The 24,549-nt window shown below is 49.6% G+C and overlaps 1 protein-coding gene across 7 annotated transcripts in view; it reads left to right on the top strand.

Annotated features, from left to right (window-relative positions):
* kalrna (kalirin RhoGEF kinase a) overlaps nt 1–24,549 on the top strand; it is a 1,017,450-nt gene that overhangs the window by 368,486 nt on the left and 624,415 nt on the right. For all 7 annotated transcript variants that reach the window (XM_085986273.1, XM_085986275.1, XM_085986274.1 and 4 more), the window contains exons 4-5: nt 21,756–21,948; nt 23,842–24,354. In XM_085986273.1, the coding sequence (XP_085842399.1) occupies nt 21,756–21,948; nt 23,842–24,354 (706 nt within the window). The remainder of the gene's footprint in view (nt 1–21,755; nt 21,949–23,841; nt 24,355–24,549) is intronic.

The following is a 24,549-nucleotide window of genomic DNA, read 5'->3' as shown; positions in this document are numbered from 1 at the left end:
GGATTTACACTGATCAATGACATAAATCATCCTTTGTGCTGTTGTTCTGAAAATACTGAAGGTATCACATGCTTTTTTTGAAGTTTGACATGTAAATTATAGACCATTAAGTCAATGTAATACAGTTAATACCAGAATGACTGGAGTTAGGCTAAAGTTTTACTATATTGTTGGATGTAATTACAGTCCAGTTTTATGTAGTTTGTAACTTCTTGCAAAATCACACTGAAAATTTTTGGACAGGAACATAATTTAAATGCAAAAGTATACATAATTATCCATTTTCGTTTCATGTTTGGCAAGTTTCCATTGAGGAAGGGAGGCTTTCTTCATGTTGATGATGAAATAGATGAGCTGTCAGTAGATAGCTGTGATATGCATTTCTGTACAGTATTGTTCCTGTGCAGCAGTCAGAGACATTCATGTGCACTGATGACTGATAAGCAATGACTGTGTACAGATGTTTTATGATAAAGCTTATTGAAAGAGCGGGGACTTCGGTTAAAGGGTGTTTGTGGCTCCAGTGACTCCTTGATTCAAGCAGCATAACTTCAAACCTGCAAGCACAAAATCAGTATTAGAGGAAAATTATTCCTTATTTGAAACTTTTTTTCAACAGTCAGAATACATTGTATCCTTGACAGTCCTTGAAATATTACCAATTATACATTCCCTACAAATGTCTTCTCTTCAGAAAAAATATACAGTAATCAGATCAAATTTTCATTGCATATTGAATTTTATTTATCAGCAGGGATGCCATTCAATAACAATACATTTCAACAGCACAATAACCATAGGAGTTATGCAAAGATTATGGGGAAAGCTTCATTCTTTGAGCGGCGGTCTTCTCCCTGATTATAATATTCATTTCAAGCAAGTATCATTCCTGCCATCCTGTCAATCCTGGCACTTCAAATCTGGAAATGCAAAGTAGATTGCTGCTGTGAAGTTTCACCCATTTGCAGCCTGATGCTGTTCCACATGCAGCACACACATAGCATACTAACACAGGTAGTAAGCTCATTATTCTGCCTGTAACTAATGGAGGCAGGGTATGCTGGACAAATTCTTAAAAAGTACCCATTAAATAAGGTATACAATATACTTCAACTGTTGAAAAAATGTTTTAAATTATGTTTAATTCTCCTCTAAGGCTACTTTTGTAATTGTTAAATTATAGCTATTTGATATTGGAGGGTAAAATGTGTTGTAAAGATCACTGACGGATCTTTCAACTTTGACCTGGGTGTAAAACTGATAGTATCAGAATGGCCACACGTTATAAACCCCGCCCAAGTGTCCTTTCCATTGAAATCAATGCATTTTCGCCCATCGGCAGCCGAGGTTGAAAGTTCCACCTCAGAGGTGTATATGATTCACAAAACTGGGAACATGACTTGCACGAAAATCCAAATAATCTTTTGCAGTGTGGCTACCTGCAGCTGCAGAAACAGACCCCATCCCAAATTGTGGGGACGGGGTCAATTGTATGCTTGGGGCATGAGTTCCACAGAGGCCTATTAAGGGTGGAACTCCCAGGATAGCCTGGGACATGGGGGGTAGGTGAAAGATCCGCTAGGCCACAACCCACCCCTCTCTCCCCCCACCCCCTCTCCTCCCCCCACCCCTCTCTCCCCCCCGCCCCTCTCTCCCCCCGCCCCTCTCTCCCCCGCCCCTCTCTCCCCCCACCCCTTTCTACCCCGCCCCTCTCTCCCCCGCCCCTCTCTCCCCCCGCCCCTCTCTCCCCCCACCCCTCTCTCCCCCCCGCCCCTCTCTCTCCCCCGCCCCTCTCTCCCCCCGCCCCTCTCTCCCCCGCCCCTCTCTCTCCCCGCCCCCTCTCCCCCCCGCCCCTCTCTCCCCCCGCCCCTCTCTCCCCCCCGCCCCTCTCTCCCCCGCCCCTCTCTCCCCCGCCCCTCTCTCCCCCCGCCCCTCTCTCCCCCGCCCCTTTCTACCCCGCCCCTCTCTCCCCGCCCCCTCTCCCCCCGCCCCTCTCACCCCCCGCCCCTCTCCCCCCGCCCCTCTCTCCCCCGCCCCTCTCTCCCCCCGCCCCTCTCTCCCCCGCCCCTCTCTCCCCCCCGCCCCTCTCTCCCCCGCCCCTCTCTCCCCCCACCCCTTTCTACCCCGCCCCTCTCTCCCCGCCCCCTCTCCCCCCGCCCCTCTCTCCCCCCGCCCCTCTCTCCCCCGCCCCTCTCTCCCCCCCGCCCCTCTCTCCCCCGCCCCTCTCTCCCCCCGCCACTCTCTCCCCCCACCCCTCTCTCCCCCCGCCCCCTCTCCCCCCGCCCCTCTCTCCCCCCGCCCCTCTCTCCCCCGCCCCTCTCTCCCCCCGCCCCTCTCTCCCCCCCGCCCCTCTCTCTCCGCCGCCCCTCTCTCCCCCCCACCCCTCTCTCCCCCCGCCCCTCTCTCCCCCGCCCCTCTCTCCCCCCACCCCTTTCTACCCCGCCCCTCTCTCCCCCGCCCCCCTCTCCCCCCGCCCCTCTCTCCCCCCGCCCCTCTCTCCCCCCAACCCTCTCTCCTCCCGCCCCTCTCTCCCCCCCGCCCCTCTCTCTCCCCGCCCCTCTCTCCCCCCCGCCCCTCTCTCCCCCCGCCCCTCTCTCCCCCCGCCCCTCTCTCCCCCCCGCCCCATCTCCCCCCGCCGCTCTCTCCCCCCGCCCCTCTCTCCCCCCCCGCCCATCTCTCCCCCCCGCCCCCTCTCCCTCCGTCCCTCTCTCCCCCCCGCCCCCTCTCCCTCCGCCCCTCTCTCCCCCCGCCCCCTCTCCCCCGGCCCTCTCTCCCCCCGCCCCTCTCTCCCCCACCCCTCTCTCCCCCCGCCCCTCTCTCCCCCCGCCCCTCTCTCCCCCGCCCTTCTCTCCCCCGCCCCTCTCTCCCCCGCCCCTCTCTCCCCCCGCCCCTCTCTCCCCCCGCCCCTCTCTCCCCCGCCCCTGCCTCCCCCCGCCCCCCTCTCCCCCCGCCCCTCACCGGACAATGGCTGCACAGAAAGCACAGAGTAGGATTCTGGCAGAACCGCTCCATTTTTGTGATCCCCAATCAGGCGATTACCCCAGTGCTCAATCGGAATTTTGGGCCCAGTTGCCTTAACTGTTTCATACATAGGTGAGTAAACGTAAACTGGGGAGGCCGGTGGGGCTTCTTCGGCAGCACCTCCCAAATCCGCGACCTCTTCCACCAAAAAGGACAAGGGCAGCAGGCGCATGGGAACACCACCACCTCCAAGCTCCCCTCCAAGTCACACACCATCCTGACTTAGAAGTATATCGCCGATCCTTCATCGTCGCTGGGTCAAAATCCTGGAACTCCCTACCTCACAGCGCTGTGGGAGCACCTTCACCACACGGACTGCAGCGGTTCAAGAAGGTGGCTCATCACCACCTTCTCGAGGGCAATTAGGGATGGGCAATAAATGCTGGCCTAGCCAGCGACACACACATCCCATAAACAAATAAAAAACAAAAAATGTTGTTGAATCATGCAGTAGCCATTTCTGGCACTGCATGCTCTGTAGAAGTAACTTCAAAGCATTACTTATCATAAAACAGAGGCTGTATTAATTGGTGCCTGATGAGTTGAACATACCAACCTAATGTAAGTATGCACTAGCTTGCCCTTTGTGTGACCTGGTAATGTTGCCATATGTGCCAGTTGTTAACAAAAGACAAAAAAATACACACTTTTGGAGTCCTGCCTGGGTGATTTAGATTAAGAGACAATCACAGTGCAAGACCTGAGGTAAAATGAGAGTGCAGGTATTACACTGATGCCCTCTGAAGTTATAATGGTCGGCAGTGAAGCAAAGGCATTTGCCGTTGGCCCCGAAGGAAACTTCCCACAAAGATTTGCGATCTTTGGCTTTTCCGACGTTCAATTTAGATCAGTGCAGTATAGTGGGAATCTCATAGCAGCCAATCACAATGCAGAATTCTCACAGACAGGGAACCAGAAAGTGAACAAGCTCCTTTTATTTGGACTTTTTAAAAATGTTATAGAGAGCAAAACAGAGTTTGGGGCTCTCACATGGGGATAAGGTAAACCTGAAACGGGAACAGTAGCATCGTGGTTATGTTACTGGATTAGGCCTGGACTAATGATCCAGAGATGTGAGTTCAAATCCCACCACGGCAGGTGGGGAATTTAAATTCAATTAAATGAATCTGGGATAAAAATCTAGTATCAGGAATTGTCGGAAAAACCCATCTGGTTCACTAACGTCCTTTAGAAAAGGAAATCTGCCGTCCTTACCTGGTCTGGCCTATATGTGACTCCAGACCCACAGCAATGTGGTTGACCCTTAAAGCCCTCTGAAATGGCCTAGCAAACCACTGCAGAAAACAATAATAAGAATAAAACCGGACGGACGACCTCGGCACCGACTTCGGATACGACAATGACACACCCAGTCCAGTCGACCCTGCAAAGTCCTCCACACTAACATCTGGAGACTTGTGCCAAAATTGGGGGAGCTGTCACACAGACTAGTCAAGCAACAGCCTGACATAGTAATGCTCGCACAATCATACCTTTCAGCCAATGTCCCAGATTCCATCATCACCAGAGGTGGTGGTATATTGGTATACAGTCGGGAGGTAATAGCCTTGGGAGTCCTCACACATTAACTCCGGACCCCATGAAGTCTCATGGCTTCAGGTCAAGCATGGGCAAGGAAACCTCCTGCTGATTACCACCTACTGCCTTCCCTCAGATGATGAATCAGTACACCTCCATGTTGAACATCACTTAGAAGAAGCACTGAGAGTAGCAAGGGCACAGAATGTACTCTTGGTGGGGGACTTCAAGGTCCATCACCAAGAGTGGCTCGGTAGCACCACTGCTGGCCGAGTCCCCACCACCACAGAAGCCAGTCTTCAGCCAATTCGATTCACTCCACGTGATATCAAGAAACAGCTGATTACACTGAATACTGCAACGGCTATGGGCCCCGACAACATCCCAGCTATCGTGCTGAAGACTTGTGCTCCAGAACTAGCCGCGCCTCTAGCCAAGCTGTTCCCGTACAGCTACAACACTGGCATCTACCCGACAATGTAGAAATCTGCGTAGGTATGTCCTGTCCACAAAAAGCAGAACAAATCCAATCCAGCCAATTACCGCCCCATAAGTCTACTCTCAATTATCAGCAAAGTGATGGAAGGTGTCATTGACAGTGCTTTCAAGCGGCACGTGTTCACCAATAACCTGCTCAGTTTGGGTTCCACCAGACCTCATTGCAGCCTTGGTCCAAACATGGACTAAGAAGCTGAATTCCAGAGATGAGGTGAGACTGACTATCCTTGACATCAAGGCAGCATTTGACAAAGTGTGGCATCAAGGAGCCCCAGTAAAATTGAAGTAAATGGGAATCGGGGAAAACTCTCCACTGGCTGGAGTCATACCTAGCACAAAGGAAGATGGTTGTGCTTGTTGGAGGTCAATCATCTCAGCCCCAGGACATCGCTGCAGGAGTTCCTCAGGGCAGTGTCCTTGGCCCAACCATCTTCAGCTGCTTCATCAATGACCTTCCCTCCATCATAAGGTCTGAAATGGGGATATTCACTGATTGCACAGTGTGCAGTTCCATTTGCAACTCCCCAGATAATGAAGCAGTCCATGCCCGCCTGCAGCAAGACCTGGACAACATTCAGGCTTGGGCTCATAAGTGGCAGGTAACATTCACGCCACACAAGTGCCAGGCAATGACTATCTCCAACAAATGAGCATCTAACCACCGTCTCTTGACATTCAATGGCATTACCATCGCTGAATCCCCCACCACCAACATCCTGGGGCCCACCATTGACCAGAACTTAACTGGGCCAGCCACATAAATACTGTAACTACAAGAGCAGGTCAGAGGCTGGGTATTCTGAGTGTCTCACCTCCTGACTCCCCAAAACCTTTCCACCATCTACAAGGCACAAGTCAGGAGTGTGATGGAATATTCTCCACTTGCCATGATGAGTGCAGCTCCAACATCCAACAACACTCAAGAAGCTTGACGCCCTCCAGGACAAAACAGCCACTTGATTGGCACCCCATCCACCACCTTAAACATTCACTCCCTCCACCATCGGCGCACTGTGGCTGCAGTGTGTACCATCTACAAGATGCACTGCAGCAACTCGCCAAGACTTCTTCGGCGACCCAAACCCGCGACCTCTACCACCTAGAAGAACAAGGGCACAGGCGCATGAGAACACCATCACTTGCAAGTTGCCCTCCAAGTCACACACCATCCTGACTTGGAAATATCTTGCCGTTCCTTCATCATCGCTGGGTCAAAATCCCGGAACTCCCTCCCTAACAGCATTGTGGGAGTACCTTCACCGCACGGACTGCAGCGGTTCAAGAAGGCGGCTCACCACCACCTTCTCAAGGGCAATTAGGGATGGGCAATAAATGCTGGCCTTGAGCCCACATCCCAGGAACAAATAAAAAAAGGAACACACTTTAAAAAAAAATGTTTTTTTTAAGTTTCTTAAAAATTATAATTTTTATTAAAATGGATAAATTTGACACTCCATAAAATTTTAATTCGTTTCTCAGGGCCATAACCTTTGTTTAGCAGTCAATATGCTGGTAAAACCCCAGTTACACCTAACCCAAAATGGTCTAACTTTTAATGGGGTATTTAACAGCGATATTACCGCATAAAAGCCAAAGTTTTTGTCAGTTTCACTGATTTCCCTGATTACACTGATTGCCGGCTATGGAGCGGGCGGGTGGCCACAGCGCAGCCAGTGTCAGAGCAGTGAATGACTGACCGCAACTTCAGGATTTCTACATTAGGCTGCGCTTGCACTAAATCCTGAAGTTGCGGTCAGTTTCAAAGGGGTAATAACAGCGAATGCTGTTCGTTCGCTGTTATTACCCACTGCAAACTCTGGGCCTTTATCTGGGCAGCATAATTAGCAAATGGAGTTAAATTGAAAGGACAGCAGGACGTGGGCTTGATGTAACTTAATGTCAAGCATATGAAAGATTCAGTCACTTTCATTGCAGAAGGGAGAGACGACCTTCAGTACATAAAAGTGCAGTTTGCAGCAGTGATGAATTTAGGCCCCCCCGCCCCCACCACAGATTATTTTGATTTTTGATGCTTTGCTAGGTACATTGTCTGGCATTTGTACTTTCAAACCAAAGATAATTTCTGCAGGAAGGATTACAGATAGTTCAAATATATAAAAGTAAAAGTGATCACTACATCTATAAAGGGTAACTTTGCCAAATCCATGCTCCCAGTGAAAAGTTGCGCTTGAAGGGAGTGCAGGTCAAAGAATCAGCCCTGCAATGTAATGGGCATAAGGAGCTGAGTTGTGTGCACTCGGGTGCATCGAAGTGACTGTCTCTGGTCTGGGGTTTGTAATCTTTTACACTATAATTGATTATTTATGCCACTTCTCCTATTTCCCTGTGAATGTTGACTACTCCACCACATCGTGTGGACTCTCTCTCCTGTTACTGCACAGTAACAAAGGGAGCTCTACCAAAAACATGTAAATAAGCTGATAACAGCTGTCAAAGTTACAAAACATAAATGGCCCAGAAATTCGGGTCGGAGGCTTCCCATGGGTGGAAGCCTCTGACTTGCACTTAACTTGCGCGCCGGCCGTTGAGCTGTGGGCCCGCGTGGGATTCCGATCCTGGGCCTCCTCCAACTGCCAGCGCGCAGTTCTTGCTTATCCCAGGGGCGCAGTTAGTTCGATGCGTCCCCTGGGATCACGTGGGCCATGGAGAGCCAGTGGTAGCAGGGAATGCTTCATTCATAAGTTTGACAGGAAGAGCTGTCAAATTTATAAATACTATAAGCCCCAAAACATCACTAAAACTTCAAATAATTTTTTTTTAAAACATCACATTTTTAGAATAACTATAAATTACATGAAATAACTATTTTAAACAATAATTTAAATTTTTGAAAAAATTAATTACATTTTCTGACGGGGCTAAAAATAAACTTACCTTTTTTTAAAGTATTTAAAAATAATAAAACCTGTGGAAAAAATGTTTTAATTTTAATTAATTCACCACTTACCTTGTTAAAAGCAGGCCTTGCACCTGCTTTTTAAAAGTGTAACTGCTGGAGACTTAACCTCCCGGAGAAACCTGCAAAAAAAACGTAAGTTCGATGCGCACGCGCTGCCTCTCCGGCGCACGCGTTCGACCTGTCAACCCCTTCTTTCAGGGGAACGGAAGTGCCAGTTTCCCGCGCATGTGCAGTCCATGCACAAAACCGGCACTTTCGTTGGGCCTACGCATGAGTACCCCGTGCGTACTCACGCGTTGGGACCCGAATTTCTGGGCCAAAGCAACTCACCCACAAACAGGCCAGCAGTCTGCTGCATACTTCACAGTGGTACACTGAAGAAAGTAAACCTTCAAGCAGATGTTCCCTAGGAAGTTATGCTGAGGGAACTATATCGTTTTAAAAGCTACATTTTTAGCAGCTTATCCGTTATATATACAGCAGTCCTGAATTTACTAGCTGTTTCTGTCGTAAAGTCGGCGTATGAGCAATTTTAGAATCATAGAATCTTACAGCACAGAAAGAGGCCATTCGGCCTGTCGTGCCTGTGCCGGCTCTTTGAAACAGCTGTCCAATTTAGTCCCACTCCCAGGCTTTTTCCCCATAACCCTGCAAATTAGTCCTCTTCAAGTACATGTCCAATTGCATTTTGGAAAGTTCCTATCCAATCTGATTCCATCACCCTTTCGGGTAGTGCGTTCCACATCTTAACAACCCTCTGTGTGAAGAAATTTCTCCTCATTTCCCCTCTAGTCCTTTTGCCAATTATTTTGAATCTATGACCCCTGGTTACTGACCCACTTCCCAGCGGAAAGAGTTTCTCCCTACTTGCTCAATCACAACTCCTCATCATTTCGAGGCGACAGGGAGTGGTGCTACAAGTGGAGAAGGCCTTTGTTCTGACTTCAGGGATTCTGGTCAGACCACTTGCTCCCAGTCATGGGGGCTCTAATTGTCATCCCCCTTGGCCTGCAGCATGACAGGGAGATGGAGCAGAGGCAGCAAAGAAGAGGACAAGCTGCTCACAGAGGGAGGAGGAGGAGGAAGAGAAGGGCTCTCAGCAGGAGGCCTTACCCACCAAGGGTCTACCGAGAGTAATTCTCTTACCTCAACCTGAGCCAGGAGCAGTGTGTGAGGCATCTGCACTTTCCGAAGGAGATGCTCACAGAACTCTACCACCTCTTGCAACCAGACCTGCAGCCAGACAGTGCTGCCAGTAAATGTGGCCCTAAATTTCTTCGTGTCGGGATCCTTCCAGGCTGGAGCAGGTGACATCTGTAATATCTCACAGTTCACCATCCACTTCTGCATGAGAGGTGACAGAAGCTCATTATACCAGGAGAGGAGGCTTCCCTGTCTTCTCTCCTACCAGAGAGAAGCAGGCGGAGTGTGCACGTAGCTTTGCCAGGATAGCGGATTTCCCCATAGTGCAGGGCACCATCGGCTGCATGCACGTGGCTTTGCCAAGGTAGCGGATTTCCCCATAGTGCAGGGCGCCATCGGCTGCACGCACGTAGCTTTGCCAGGATAGCGGATTTCCCCATCGTGCAGGGCGCCATCGGCTGCACGCACGTAACTTTGCCAGGATAGCAGATTTCCCCATAGTGCAGGGCGCCATCGGCTGCACGCACGTAACTTTGCCAGGATAGCAGATTTCCCCATAGTGCAGGGCGCCATCGGCTGCACACACATAGCTTTGCCAGGATAGCAGATTTCCCCATAGTGCAGGGCGCTATCGGCTGCACGCACGTGGCTTTGCAGGTCCGCTTCTAAATGCTGAGATGTCCCGCAACCGCAATGGCTTCCACTCGCTGAATGTGCAGCTGGTGTGCGACCATGCTCAGCACATCATGAATGCCCAGTATCCTGGCAGCAGTCACGATGCTTTTAACCTGCTCCAGACTCAGCCATGCCCTTGCCAAGAATGGCCAGCACTGTCTCCTCCTTTGGGGTGAGGTCATGCAGGCAAGCCTGTTCCTCCACTGGTTAATGTCTGCTGGCGCCGGTAATGCACCACCTTTTCCTGAAAGAGAAAGGGAAGTGTGTCAGTGAGTGTGGTGTAAGGTGTAATGTGTTTCCCCTTTAAGAGGTATAGATTGCCTTTAAGTAGTGCAAGCTAGCTTTAATTGGTACTAGCCTCGCACGAACTTGGGCCCCCTGCTGAGCGTTCAGCCACTCAGCAGCACGTTCAGCACTGGGCAGAACACTACAATCATGTAAATTAGCAGGCAGCGTGAATTTTACATGCTGCCTGCAGTCCTCCGAACGGGCACGGTTTGCTATTGCATCGCGATCCCTGCACCCGTTTTTGGAGAATACCGAATTTCTAGGCCTTAGAATTTTATTTTGGATTGGTCTTTTGTCAATTTTTTCCACTTTAGTTTCATTTGCAAGCCTCCTTCAAGACTGTTTATTTGTGGGAAATTTCCATAAAATAGACGGTAATTCAGCAGTATACTTTTCCCAATGGGAATTCCTCTGCTATTGATGTAGATGTTGGAGGAGAAAGAGAAGGGGGAACAATAGAGAAGCTGTAAGGTCAGGCTTATACCTCAGCATCACAGGACATCCAGGCCCTCCTGCAGACACCCAGCCACCAGAGTGTAGAAACCCAAAAAGCCTTGTTTGAATACCTCCCTTGGGTTATGTGTAATGAGGCTGCAGTTCACCACAGAAGCCCTAGAAGAACTTTGCACCATCCTACAGAGAGATTTGCCTGAAGAAACAGGAGAGTGCTTATTACAGCGCATAATTTCTCTGCCACTGGCTCATTCCACGAGAAATATGCGACTTCTGCCAGGTCAGTCAGTTTGCTGTCCATTCTTGGCTGCACAGGCAAGTCATTGTTTGCCTGAGCAGCCAAGCTCATTACATTTGACACCAAGAAAGACAATTGAGTGAGCAGGCCATTAATTTCTGTCAGATCACAGGGTTTGCACGAGTGCTTGGAGTTATAGATTGCACTCATGGCCATACCAGTCACCACTGTCAACGCAAACCATTATGTCAACTGAAAGTGATTTCACTCACTTAACGTCCAATTAGTGTGTGACTGCATGTTAATACCCAGAATGCAGAGTACTGCCATGATTCATTCATCCTTTGGCAGTCCAGTGCCCCTACACTGTTTCAGAATTAAGGACTAAACTAGCTTTTTAGAGACAAGGGCCTAGAAATTCAATTGGTTGCGCCAGCCGCTAGCGCCTTAAGAGGGCGAAAAGTGGGGCGCTAAGCGGCTAGTGACCGGGCGCGGCGCGATCTGCGCCTCTCGCGAAATTCAGTAACGATTTCGCGGCGGCGCAAAACCTTTGCACGCGCTCAGCTGCGCGCGCAGATCCTGACATCATTTCATGGTGCAACGCCCTTTGTGCGCCCCGAACCGGAAATTCAGTGGCGCCGGCCTATTGTGCGTCTGGCGCCCCCAGCGACTGGTAAAGGGGAACGGTTCCCAGCCGCTGCGGGGCGCGGGGGGCGCTAATTAAAGGGGACTCCTCCTGCAGTATAAATGTCAGCCATTTTGCTCCACTCCTTCTTTGTGAGACACTGATATTTGGAGAGAGACAAAGGGAGAGAGCTTTCTGGTTTGAATCTGTTGTGTATGTACCTTTAAGAGAAGAACTGATTCTATACTGCAGTACCGGCAGTGACCACCCCTGTATAAAAAGCCATAGCAGGCTACTGTATTTCAGTCTTACGTTACCCTCTGTTCAGTAAATACCTGTTATTATTGTTCTCCTGCAGTCCGTGTATTATTTATACTCGGACACTACATTGGCGACGAACAGGTTCGAACTCACCTGCAGTACTGCATCACCTCACGGGGATCTTTCCCTGAGAAGAAGCTTCTTGGAGGTCGAAGTCAGAACAACGGGCGTCGACCGCGGGCAACCGCCCAAGGATTCATCAGAGTTCGGAGAGTTGCAGGAGAGGCTGTGGAGAGCTGGGCTTGGCTCCCCAGTCAAGGTGTTCCAGCAAATCGTGCTGGTAGCAGGTAGTGCGCTGATCCTTCCGGACTGCGGCGGGCTCAAGCTCGATCGAGCGGCTCTGCAAAGGGGCCGTGCAGCGTCGTCAGGAGGAAAAGAGAAAGAGAGAGGGTGGAGTGTACAGGGCGCGGTCGGTGCTCAAGAACCGGGCAGCGTAGCGAGAATAAAACAAGGGGAAGGAAAAGTGAGACGCGCCGAAGCCGCGGGTCGCCGCCATTACCCTGCAGAACGCTAGGAGCAGCGTGGCAGCAAGGGGAAGAAGGAAAAGCGCGGGAAGCGCCATTTTATTCCATTGGGGGAGAAGGAAAAGCGCGGGAGGTGCCATTTTAATCCATTGGTGAAGAAGAAAAAGCGCAGGAGGCGCCATTTTAAATCACCCAAGATGCCAAAAAGTGGCAGTATCACTGCTTTCGACAACGAGGTAGAAGACTGGACCACGTATGTGGAAAGAATTGAAGTGTACTGCAAGGCAAATGAGGTGGCCGATGGAAAGAAGGCGTCGGTATTATTAAATTTGATGGGCGCGAGAACGTACGGCCTATTGCGGAATTTAATTACCCCAGCTAAACCAATGGAGAAAAGTTTTGAAGAGATTGTTAATATCTTACAGGAACACCTAAACCCTACACCGCTGCTGATAGCAGAAAGATTCAAGTTCCATAAAAGAAACCAGCACAAAGATGAGAGCAATGCTGACTATCTTACGGAACTACGCAAGTTATCAAAGCACTGCCAGTTCGGAGCAGGACTGGCAGACACCTTACGGGATAAGTTTGTCTGCGGGCTCCAGAGTGAAGGAACCCAGAAACGACTACTTTCGGAAAAGAACCTGACGCTAGAACAGGCTTTCAGCGTGGCAGTATCCTACGAAGCAGCAGCACGGGGAGCTGCGGAAATACAACAGAAACCACAAGAATACAGCGCTAACGAAATGGCGTATGGAGCAGAAAAGTGCTATCGTTGCGGCAGAACAACCCATGATCAGAAGGACTGCTGGTTTAAGGACAAAGTATGCAGGCAATGTGGGAAAATGGGACACATAGCAAGAGTCTGCAGGTCGGGAAAGAAAACCAACACTACAAGAACTATTAAGGAAAAGTACAAGAAAGTAAAGACATTGACAGACAGTAGTTTGGAAGGTCAGGACAGTGGTAAGGACTCCGGGAGCAGGAGACTAAGTTGTCTAAAGTTACACAACGTGATCGCAAAGGAGGATCACCGAACCATTTGGGTCACCCGCATGATAGCAGGGTCCCCAGTAAAGATGGAATTGGACACAGGATCAGCCCTAACTGTCATGAATCGACGAGACTATGAGCGGCTATTCTCACACATACCCTTGAAGGACACGTCCATTGTATTGAAGACATGCACGGGGCAAAAAGTCTACCCCAGAGGAAAAATAAGGGTGCCAGTTGAATACAACGGCAAGGAAACACAGAAACTGTATCTATATATACTACCAGATGGAGGACCACCATTATTGGGACGTGAATGGATCCGAAAAATACAATTGGATTGGCATTCCATTCAGGCGCTAACTGTGACTGATAAAAAGGATGATGACGTCACACCTGGACGACTGTCAAAAATTCTAACTGACGCGAAAGAGGTGTTCCAACAAGGACTTGGGACTCTAAAAGGAGTAACGACAACGATAAAAATCGAAGATAACGCAAACACAAAAATTTTTAAGGCCAGACCGGTACCTTACACGATCCGCCCAGCCGTTGAAGCAGAGCTGGAGAGTCTGGAGCGTTCGGGTGTGCTGTCGAAGGTGGACTGGAGCGAGTGGGCCACACCCATCGTTCCTGTAACGAAGCAATCATTGAGCAGCACGCCTGGGGAACCAAAGAAGGTCCGCATCTGTGGGGACTTCAAGGTGACTGTGAACCCAGTCCTGCACACAGTACAATATCCACTTCCACGGATAGAAGATATTTTCGCCTCACTATCTGGAGGGAAACGCTTTACAAAGATTGATCTGGCCCAAGCGTATCTACAAATGGAGGTGGAAGAAGCGTCTAGGAAATACCTCACGATAAACACTCACAAAGGCCTTTACCAGTACAATCGACTGGTATTCGGGGTAGCATCAGCCCCGGCTATTTGGCAGAGGGCGATGGAACAAGTCCTGCAAGGGATCTCGGGGACCTAGTGTTATTTGGACGACATCCTGGTTACGGGCGAAAATGACAGTGAACACCTTGCCAACCTGGAGCAGGTGCTCACGAGATTACAGGAATATGGGCTACGAGCCAACCGCCCCAAATGCAAGTTCTTCAGGAGACAAATCTCGTATTGTGGCCACATGATTGATGAGGAAGGGTTGCATAAGTTGCCGGACAAGATTGAGGCTGTAGTCAAGGCTCCAGCACCGGAAAATGTGTAGCAACTGAGGTCGTTCCTCGGGTTGGTGAACTACTACCATAAGTTCTTGCCGAATTTATCTACAATTCTGCACCCACTGAACGCCCTACTGCAAACTGGAGTAACATGGAAATGGAGTGATGAGTGTAAGCGTGCCTTTCAGAAATGTAAATGCCTAATCACTTCAAAAGAAGTATTGGCCCACTACAATCCAACACTACCGATTCGGTTAGCATGTGATGCATCTCCCTACGGCATCGGAGCGGTGCTGTCACACAAATTCCTTGACGGTTCAGAGAGGCCAATAGCCTTTGCGTCACGCTCGTTAACCTCAGCCGAGCGTAACTACACCCAGATTGACAGGGAGGCCCTCAGCCTGGTGTGAGAGGTGAAGAAGTTCAATCACTATCTGCACGGGCAGAAATTCACCCTACTGACTGATCATCAGCCCCTGGTCTCCATTTTTAACCCAAAGAAGGGCGTTCCGGTGATGACGGCGCAACGGCTGCAAAGATTGTCACTTTTTCTAGGGGCACATCAGTACGACATAGAGTACAAGGATACGAAACAGCATGGAAACGCTGATGGGCTGTCGCGCCTACCGTTGCCTACGGTAGAGGAAGCACCTGCAGTGGACCCTGTTGAGATATTCCATGCGACCATAGTCGAATGTCTACCTGTTACAAACTCAAGTATAGAGAAGGAAACCCAAAATGACCCGACACTCTCTCGGGTCTATGATTTGACGGTGAAGAGATGGCCAGCACATGGCGACTCACTGTTGCCAGCATTCTCGCCAAGGAGAGAACAGCTGTCAGTGTGCCGGGGGACCTTGATGTGTGGATCCCGAGTGGTAACTCCACCCAAGTTGAGAGACAGAGTGCTCAATGAGCTTCATGAGGGTCATCTGGGAGGGGTAAAAATGAAGAGCCTAGCCAGGGCATTTGTGTGGTGGCCGGGAATCGATAAAGAAATCGAGGATATGACCAAGAGATGCACAGGATGCCAGAAGGTCCAAAACGCTCCACCACAGGCCCCGCTACATCCATGGGAGTGGCCCTCATCTCCATGGCAACGGGTACACATTGATTTTGCTGGTCCATTTATGGACTCAATGTTCCTAATCGCTGTGGATGCCCATTGAAAATGGCCAGAGGTCATCAAAATGTCCTCCACCACCACGGAGAAAACTATTGCAGTCCTACGGACCATCTTCACCAGGAATGGGTTGCCAGAACAGATTTGCTCCGACAATGGGCCACAGTTTGTGTCAGAGGATTTCCGGAGGTTTCTGAGGAATAATGGGGTGAAGCATTACACATCTGCCCCATATCATCCAGCCACAAATGGATTGGCTGAGAGGTTTGTTCAGACCTTTAAAAAGGCAATAAAGGCAATGCATAATGACGACATACCACTACAACACAAGGTGGATAATTTCTTGTTTGCTTACCGGAATGCGACACATGCAGCCACCAACCAAGCTCCAGCCATAATGTTCTTCAATCGAAGGCTAAGATGTCGCCTGGATTTGCTCAAACCAAACATAAGACGAGATGTTGAGGATAAGCAATTCCAGCACATAAATGAGAAGCCAACCAGGAGCTTCAAGATAGGGCAACCAGTCTTGGCCCGCAACTACCGAACAGAAAAATGGCAGCCAGGAACGATATGCACACAGCAGGGACCACTAATGTACACAGTGGACGTTGGAGAGAGCATCGTGAGACGCCATGCTGACCAGATTCTAGAGTCACAGGAACAAGCCAAACCCATACCACGAGCAGGTGCACCTGGTAATCAACCCGAAGTACAGATTGCGTCGACCTCAGAAGCAGTGGTATTGGAAGCTGACGAACCAACCAATGACAATGAGCCAGAATCAACTCCGCCACAAGAACAGGATACTCGAGAAAGGCGCTATCCAGTCAGGATCAGGAAGCCTCCTCAAAGACTGTACTTATAAATGATTATTTCAGTTGATGTATATAGTACAGAGAAAATTGTAATTATAATTAATTATTATTTAGTTGTTAAATGAAAGTTATGTACTGTTTATCTAAAAGGGGAGGAATTGTGTATGTACCTTTAAGAGAAGAACTGATTCTATACTGCAGTACCGGCAGTGACCGCCCTGTATAAAAAGCCATAGCAGGCTTCTGTATTTTAGTCTTAAGTTACCCTCTGTTCAGTAAATACCTGTTATTATTGTTCTCCTGCAGTCCGTGTATTACTTATACTCGGACACTACAGAATCAACACTCGCTCAGGTACTTCTGGCTTCAGGCCAGAGCTTTGCACTTGTAATTAACTTTCAGTGCCATAGCATTAATTCGATACATCTAATGGGGGCTGCAATGGGTGCAAACGTTGGCTTACTGCATTGCATTCAGAGGGCTCAGAGACGCTGTGAGAGAGTGCCAGTCATGGCCAGATGGAGAAGGGCCAACAGGCGTCGGCACAGGAGGCCTTACCCACCCAGGGTATACCGCCAGCAGTTCTCATATCTGAACATGTCTGAGGAGCAGTGTGTTCGGAGGCTGCGATTCAGAAGGGAGGTGCTCACAGAGATCTGCCACCTGCTTCAGAGAGATCTGCAGCCACAGCTGAGGAGCAGGACGTCTCTGTCGGTGGCAGTGAAGGTGACGGTGGCTCTCAACTTCTATGCCACCGGCTCCTTCCAATCCACTACTGGGGACATTTCCAACATCTCCCAGTTCGCGGTACATTGCTGCATCCGCCAGGTGACCAATGCCCTTTTCAGAAGGAGACGTCAGTTCATCTCCTTCCCCATGACCCTCGACAAGCAGCAAGAGCATGCAATGGGATTTGCAGCATTAGCGGACTTCCCCATGGTACAGGGCGCCATTGACTGCACGCATGTGGCTTTGCGGGCACCTCTGGAGAATGCCGAGGATTACCGCAACCGGAAGGGCTACCATTCGCTCAACGTGCAGTTGGTGTGTGACCACAGGCAGCTCATACTAGCTGTCAATGCCCGCTTTCCAGGCAGCAGCCACGATGCCTTCACCCTGCGCCAGACTTCTGTGGCAGACCTTTTCCAGGCCCAGCCTCACCCACGAGGATGGCTTCTCGGGGACAAAGGCTGTCCTTTGTGCACCTGGCTGATGACCCCACTCCGTGCGCCCAGCACCCCTGCAGAACAGCGATACAATGACAGCCATCAAGCAACCAGGAACATCATTGAGCACACAATCGGCGTGCTCAAGCAACGGTTCCGCTGTCTGGATCGTTCCGGGGGAACCCTACAGTACTCGCCTGAGCGAGTCTCCCATTTCGTTGTCGTGTGCTGCATGCTGCACAACCTGTGTATCCGCAGGACTCAGCCACTGCCAGCAGACATTGGAGGACCACCAGAGGAGGAGGAGGAGGAGGAGGAGGACCAGGATGGGAGGGAGGCAGAAAGTGCAAGGGCCGTCTGTCTGCAGCTTATTGCAACTCGGTTCTAGGCCCCCTCTCAGGGAATGGCTTGTGCCAATGAAGGAAGATGAATGTAGCTGCTCCGCAAGCCCTCAGCCGATCAAGGCAACCAATACTTCCAAAAGCAAACATGGACAGTGCGATTAAAGAAAATGTTTTACTCTTATAACTCTTCCCGCATGACAAACTAATTCAGAGAAACCCCCCAAACAAAAACACACCAGTCTCGGCCTTCATATAAAAAACAAAAACGCCAGTCTCGGCCTTCATATAAAAAACAACAAAATTGGCCAGACCTTCTACTTTTTCACCTGCGAGGGTGATCCGTCTCGCTTCCGGGCATGGCCCCTACCCGCCCTGCAGCTCCTCCTCAATGGGACCCCAGTAGCTGCAGCAAGGCTGGGGGAAGGCTGCTGAGGGTTAGTTGGTGAGACAGCAGATGCCCTTGGGGGTCGGCCTGGACCAGCTCTGGGCCTGAAGGGCCCGGCTGCGGACTGCTCCAACTCAGTTTGGGCGGCAGCAGTCTGTCCTACGGGTGGTGGCAGCTGCAGTGGAGGAGTGACAGTGTTGGCTGCAGGAATGCTGCCAACCTGACAGAGCACAGGCACTCCCTGGTCGGCTGATTCACTGGCACTCGCACGGACCAGCACTGCAGCATGTGCAGCAATCTGCTGAAGCACAGACTGCTGGGCTGCTGCGGCGCGGCGAGTGCCCCGGCGATGCCTGGCCGAGCCAGCGAGGGTGGCAGCAGTTAGTGCCCGTGTGGCCCTGGTCTGTGTCTGGATGACACCAGCCAGTGAATGCACGGCACGACTGAGCACTTGGCTGGAGGCCGCCTGTGCTGCACTGAATTCTTGCAGACTCCTGGCCTGTGCTGCCCCGAATTCCTGAACACTCCTTGCCAGAGACTCTATGGAGTCCAGCATCCTTGCCACTGCAGCCATGAGCTCAGTGTGCCTGCGCTCAGCCTGGGCGCCCATTTCCACAAGGAGCCATACCTCCTCTGCGCTCACTGTAGCAGGACTGGAGGCCACACTCTCCCTCCGGGGAGAAGGCCGCCGAGCTTCCCCACCCCTCCCGCGTTGCTGCAGCCCGCTGGTCCCCGGAGCATCACTCTCCTCCGACACTTCCCCCCTGCTCCCCTCCATGGAAGACATGTCCCCAGCATGGCCATGGGTTGCCTTGGCCGAGGGGGTCCCTGATGGGGCGGCTTCCTCTTCCTCCTCCTCCAGGTCTGAGTCCGACACAGTGCCAGCTTGAGGGGCTGCCTCCTCACCTGGCGAGTCACCATCTGAAAGCAGGGAGGCACAAGAGTTGCTTTAGAGTGAGGACAGGACGGCAGCGAGGGAGGCATGAGTGCTGCTATGCACTGCATTGGTTCAATAGTGGCAAAGGATGCTGGTGTGAGGCGCAGGTGGAAAGAGAGAGGTCAAAAAGGTGAGGACCTTACCATTGGTGCCCAGAACAGGGTTGGCATCTCCAGTCGCAACGGGGCCAATCAGCCGGCCTGCCATGATCTGCTCCACTCACAGCTCTAGGTCGCTGAGCTGCTTAATGTCAGGACGGCCTCCCCGGTCTGGCGCTGCTGTCTCTGGTTGTGCGCCAGCTTGCCCTGCAAGAGAGAGGACGGCCTCTAAGTACAGTGTGAAGCCCTGATCTTGCCTGCAAAGCCTCCCATGGTGGAATAGTCCTGACAGTGTAAAGCCCTCATCTTGCCTGCACAGCCTCCCATGGTGGAATAGCCCTGACAGTGTGAAGCCCTGATCTTGCCTGCATAGCCTCCTATGGTGGAATAGCCCTGACAGTGTGAAGCCCTCATCTTGCCTGCACAGCCTCCCATGGTGGAATAGCCCTGACAGTGTATAAACTCCTGAATATGCAAGTGCTTTTCCTGACAGTCCCATAGCTGCTGGATGAGGGCTGGGCAGTAGGGCTTTCACGTCCCTTTGGCCATCAACTGAGGAGCACATGCAGGGATGAGGAGGATACTGGAAAGGGTACTCACCCTGACAACCTGAGTGAGGTCATTGAATTTTTTACGGTATTGGAGGGGAGTCCTGGCAACCATGCTGTTGGAGGCGACCCTGCTTGCCACCTCCCTCCAGGCTTTCCGATATTCGGAGAGCAGCGGCCTCCTGCCACCTTCAGGGAACAGAACATGGCGCCTGCGCTCAACTGCGCCAACCAGCACCCTCAGGTCACCCTCGCTGAAGCGCTGCGCTCTCTCCCTTGGCTTTTCCATTCTCCTGGGCGTGGAGCAGTTGAATTAGCACTGTTCAGGCCTTCCCTCAGGGCTGCAGTGTGCAGGGCATGGCAGCCAAACAATTCCACCCTCCTCCTTTAAGTGCTGACCGGCGCCTGACTGTCTGCCTTCAATCAATAACTCGCTGCACCTGCGCTGCGCCCGCCCTCGGTGGTAGCGCCCCGGATCGCCGGCTTAGCGCCTTATGATACTTGTGCATCGCCTGCTTTAGCGCTGCAGCAACCTTTTGGGGCGATGCAACTGAATATCGGCAAAGGTGGCGCTAAGTTGCGCCGGGCGCAAAGTTTTGCGACCGCCCGGCTGTAGCGCCCCAAACGCGGCTATACCGAATTTCTAGGCCAAGGGGTTTCCAAAACTATTGCAAAGGACACCAATGAAGCTCAGGAACACTACAAAAGGTCTTACATCCACTTTGGAATTCAAATTGAAGGAGCCATTGACATGGAAGGGCAGATCCAGGTACTAGGTCTGGGGGCTCCTTCAGTATGCTCCCAATATTGTCTAGCACATTATGGTGGCTTGCTATGTCCTCTGCAATTTCACTCTTCAGAAAGTCCTGGACATTGAGAATCTTGAGGAGGAGTCGCAGTCAGAAGCTGAACCTCTGAAACAAGAATTCATACGTGAGGAAGACTCAGTAAGGTCGCAGACAATTGCTGGGAGACAAACTCACAAATGGATAGTCTCAACCTTTGTGAAAAAGAAGCCCATGAGTTCCTCACATTTATTGTAGTTGAGGGTGGAGGGGGCAGGAGAGAGGGTCTTAAGGAGACTGTTTGTAGTGGGGGAAAGAAGCCAGGGGTAATCTTCAATCTCTTAAGATGATCCTGGAATAGTACACTGTTTTGCAAAAGGAGAGTGAGGCTTGATAGCACTTGATGTGGTCCAGATAGAGGAGGTGAGGTGGAGATTCAGAATCAGCAAGTATGGGGAGTCGTTCAGTGTCGAGGCTAAGGAAGCAAAAGAAGGTGGATACCTCGGGGAGAAACTTGGGGTGGAGCTTAGGGAATGGTAGGCAATGAGGATATTAAAGAAGAGGCAAGGTGGAATAAGATGAGCTGCTTCAAGGAGGAAGAGGTGCCAGAGGAGTTGGGCGGAGAGATCAAAATGTGACTTGGTAATAGGGGTTGAACCACCACCAACATGATTTAATATTAAGAAAGTACGACATAGAGTTGCTCAAAACTAGTAAGAGGCAAATTTAGGATTGATATCAGGAAGTTCTTCACACAAAGAGTGAACAATCCTTGGAGTGCACCACCAGATAGAATATTGGAGCAAAAATCCAGGAATCATTTAGGAACCAATTGTATGTTGAAATGGGTGAACTTTAGGGTCATTCTGAAAGTGTTAACCGAGATGTGCCAAATGACCTTCTTTACCCTTAATTATTTTCTGGTCTAGTAATTGGGCCTGCAGTGTTTTGAGCCACATTTCCAGCCCACACCCTTCAAGTGTGGCACCCCTTTGGGACTAATATAATGCTTAATTTACCATTCTATTTATCTTTTATATGTTATATATTTATTTATGCTGTCAAAAAGTGTGTGGTGTGTGTAATTGTGTTCCCATTTGAGGAGGAAACATTAGACTGAGATGATCCATGTTTTTAAGGTCTGCTGAATACTTTCAGATATATAATGTACTTCATTTCAGTAACAGCTTTTTTATATTCTAACAGTGAGGATGTGAGTAAAAGAGGATTCACTGTTATCATCGACATGCGAGGTTCCAAGTGGGATTTGATCAAACCTCTACTTAAAACTCTCCAGGAGTCTTTCCCTGCTGATATCCATGTTGCACTGATTATCAAACCAGATAACTTTTGGCAGAAGCAGAAAACCAACTTTGGGAGTTCAAAGTTTATATTTGAGGTAAGCATTATATTCAGAATTAAATACTCCAGCAAATGAATGATAAAACTGTTGATTTTGGTGTTTTTTATTACTGTTTATTTTTGCAACAAGCATAGCAATATAAAAAGAATATTACAATAAAAATGAAGGAGGAATTAAACTATTAAAGCAGGGTAGGGGCAAATAAAGACTTCAGAATAGCATGCGAGGGATAATGGAAATAGTAGAGGTAAGAACTTCTACAAAAATTAAACAAGATAGTAAATCTACAGAGGCAAGAGGGACAGAGTATTGCAAATAAAATAAGGAGCTAGAAGCACAAATCCACCGAGAAGTGTATGATGATGTAGCAATTCCTTGGCTGAAGCCTGGGTAAGAGCAGAAGCTATCTATACTGGGATATGGGATTTTAGAAAGGATGGGGAAAACAGGAAGAGGTGGCAATATGTTTAAGAACACTTGTAAGTGTTCATGAGTTCATCTGATTGAAGTGTTTAAAATAATGAAGGCAACAACTCTTCCCTCAAGTAGGAGAATCTTGAACATCAGGACCCTGGACTGCCTGAGCATGAAACTGCTGTGGTGCTCCCGCCAGGTGGAGACAGCGGATAGAATAACTGGGGCCAGGAGAGGCCCAAACAGGCCCAGACTTACTTCCCACTTGTTTCTGGCAGGATGTAAGCTGGTGGGATTTAAATGAGGCCCAGGAGATAAAATAGCCCAGGCCTCATTTCCAGAGCAGTGGGTGAGATTCTAATTCGCACCACTACCCACCTGCTCAAAACACGCCTTAGTTAAAATTGTGGTCACTGTTGTAAGGTAAGGAAATGTGGCAGCCAATCTACGTATATCATGATCACACAAACAGCAATGAGATAAATGAGCAGATAATCTGTTTCATTGATGTTGTTTGAGGGATTGTTGGTCAGGACACCAAGCGATCTCCCCTGCTCTTCAAGTCGTGCCATGGGATCTTTTATGTCCATCTGAAAGAAAGAAAGAAATAATGACTTGCATTTATATAGCGCTTTTCACGACCACCGGACGTCCCAAAGCACTTTACAGTCATTTAAAGTACTTTTGAAGTGTAGTCACTGTTGTAATGTAGGAAATGCGGCAGCCAATTTGCACACAGCAAGCTCCCACAAACAGCAATGTGATAATGACCAGATAATCTGTTTTTAGTGATGTTGCTTGAGGAATAAATATTGGCTAGAACACCATGGATAACTCCCCTGCTCTTCTTCGAAAAAGTGCCATAGGAGAGGCCAGACGGGGCCTTGGTTTAACATCTCATCTGAAAGACGCCACCTCTAACAGTGCAGCACTCCCTCAGTATTGCACTTGAGTGTCAGCCTAGATTTTTGTGCTCAAGTCTCTGGAGTGGGACTTGAACCCACAACCTTCTGCTTCAAAGATGAGGGTGCTACCAACTGAGCCACAACTGACACTCAAAAAAAGGGCTGACAGGGCCTTGGTTTGACAGCTCATTTGAAAGACAGCAGCTCCAACAGTGCAGCATCTCCGACAGTTCAGCACTTCCTCGTACTGCACTGACGTGTCAGCCAAGATTGTGTGCTCAAGTCTCTGGTTTGGGGCATGAACCTTTAACCTTCAGACTCGGAGATGCGAGTACTACCACTCAGCCAAGGCTGACACTTCAGAAATAAGAAAAAAACTAGTCAAAACAAAGTAAAAAGAAGTAGTAGTAATGCAGGTGAGCATTGGCAAGTTTATGCTTCTTGCAATTACAGTACCAGGACTAACATCTTTGGATTCAGGATTTGTAGATTTCTGTATCTACTGGTCCTGGGTCAGTAATCTAGGAAATATCTATTCCAAGTCCTGTAAATGTAAGATTTTTCAATATCAGTACTGAAATGCTGATTCTGTTGAAATATCTTTTTTCAGACAAGTATGGTATCCGTAGAAGGGCTTTCAAAGTTGGTGGATCCTTCCCAATTGACTGAAGAGTTTGATGGCACACTGGAGTATAATCATGATGAATGGATTGAGCTTCGACTGGCCCTGGAAGAGTTCATTAGCAGTGCTGTGCATCTGTTGTCCAGACTAGAAGACCTGCAGGAGATGTTGGCCAGGAAGGAATTTCCCCTGGATGTTGAAGGTTCTCGAAAATTAATTGATGAACATACACAACTGAAGAAAAAGGTCATCAAAGCCCCTGTGGAGGAACTGGACCATGAGGGGCAAAGGTTGCTGCAGTGTATAAGGTGCAGTGATGGTTTTTCTGGAAAGAACTGCATATCTGGCAGTGCAGATTTTCAAAGCGTTGTGCCAAAGATCACCAGTCTACTGGATAAACTACACTCAACTAGACAGCACTTACATCAGATGTGGCACGTTAGGAAACTGAAGTTAGATCAGTGCTTTCAACTTCGGCTCTTTGAGCAAGATGCAGAAAAGGTAAGGTTTCATCTGCATAGTCTTTAACATGATGTGTTCGCTATAAGTTTATAACAAATGTACTTAATCCTCCCCCTGTCTCTTTTATATAACATTTAACTCAGTTCACCATCTTTCTTCAAACATGGTAGCAAAGGACTCCCAGGAATCACATGCATTTGATTTTCTAATCGGAATAAACAGCAAATGATATTT

Source organism: Somniosus microcephalus, chromosome 4 (assembly GCF_052327205.1).
Source record: "Somniosus microcephalus isolate GS21.2 chromosome 4, FLI_Smic_1.0, whole genome shotgun sequence".
Classification (NCBI taxonomy): domain Eukaryota; kingdom Metazoa; phylum Chordata; class Chondrichthyes; order Squaliformes; family Somniosidae; genus Somniosus; species Somniosus microcephalus.
Note: the sequence above shows the minus strand (reverse complement) of the source record. Positions and strands in the feature narration are given on the sequence as shown.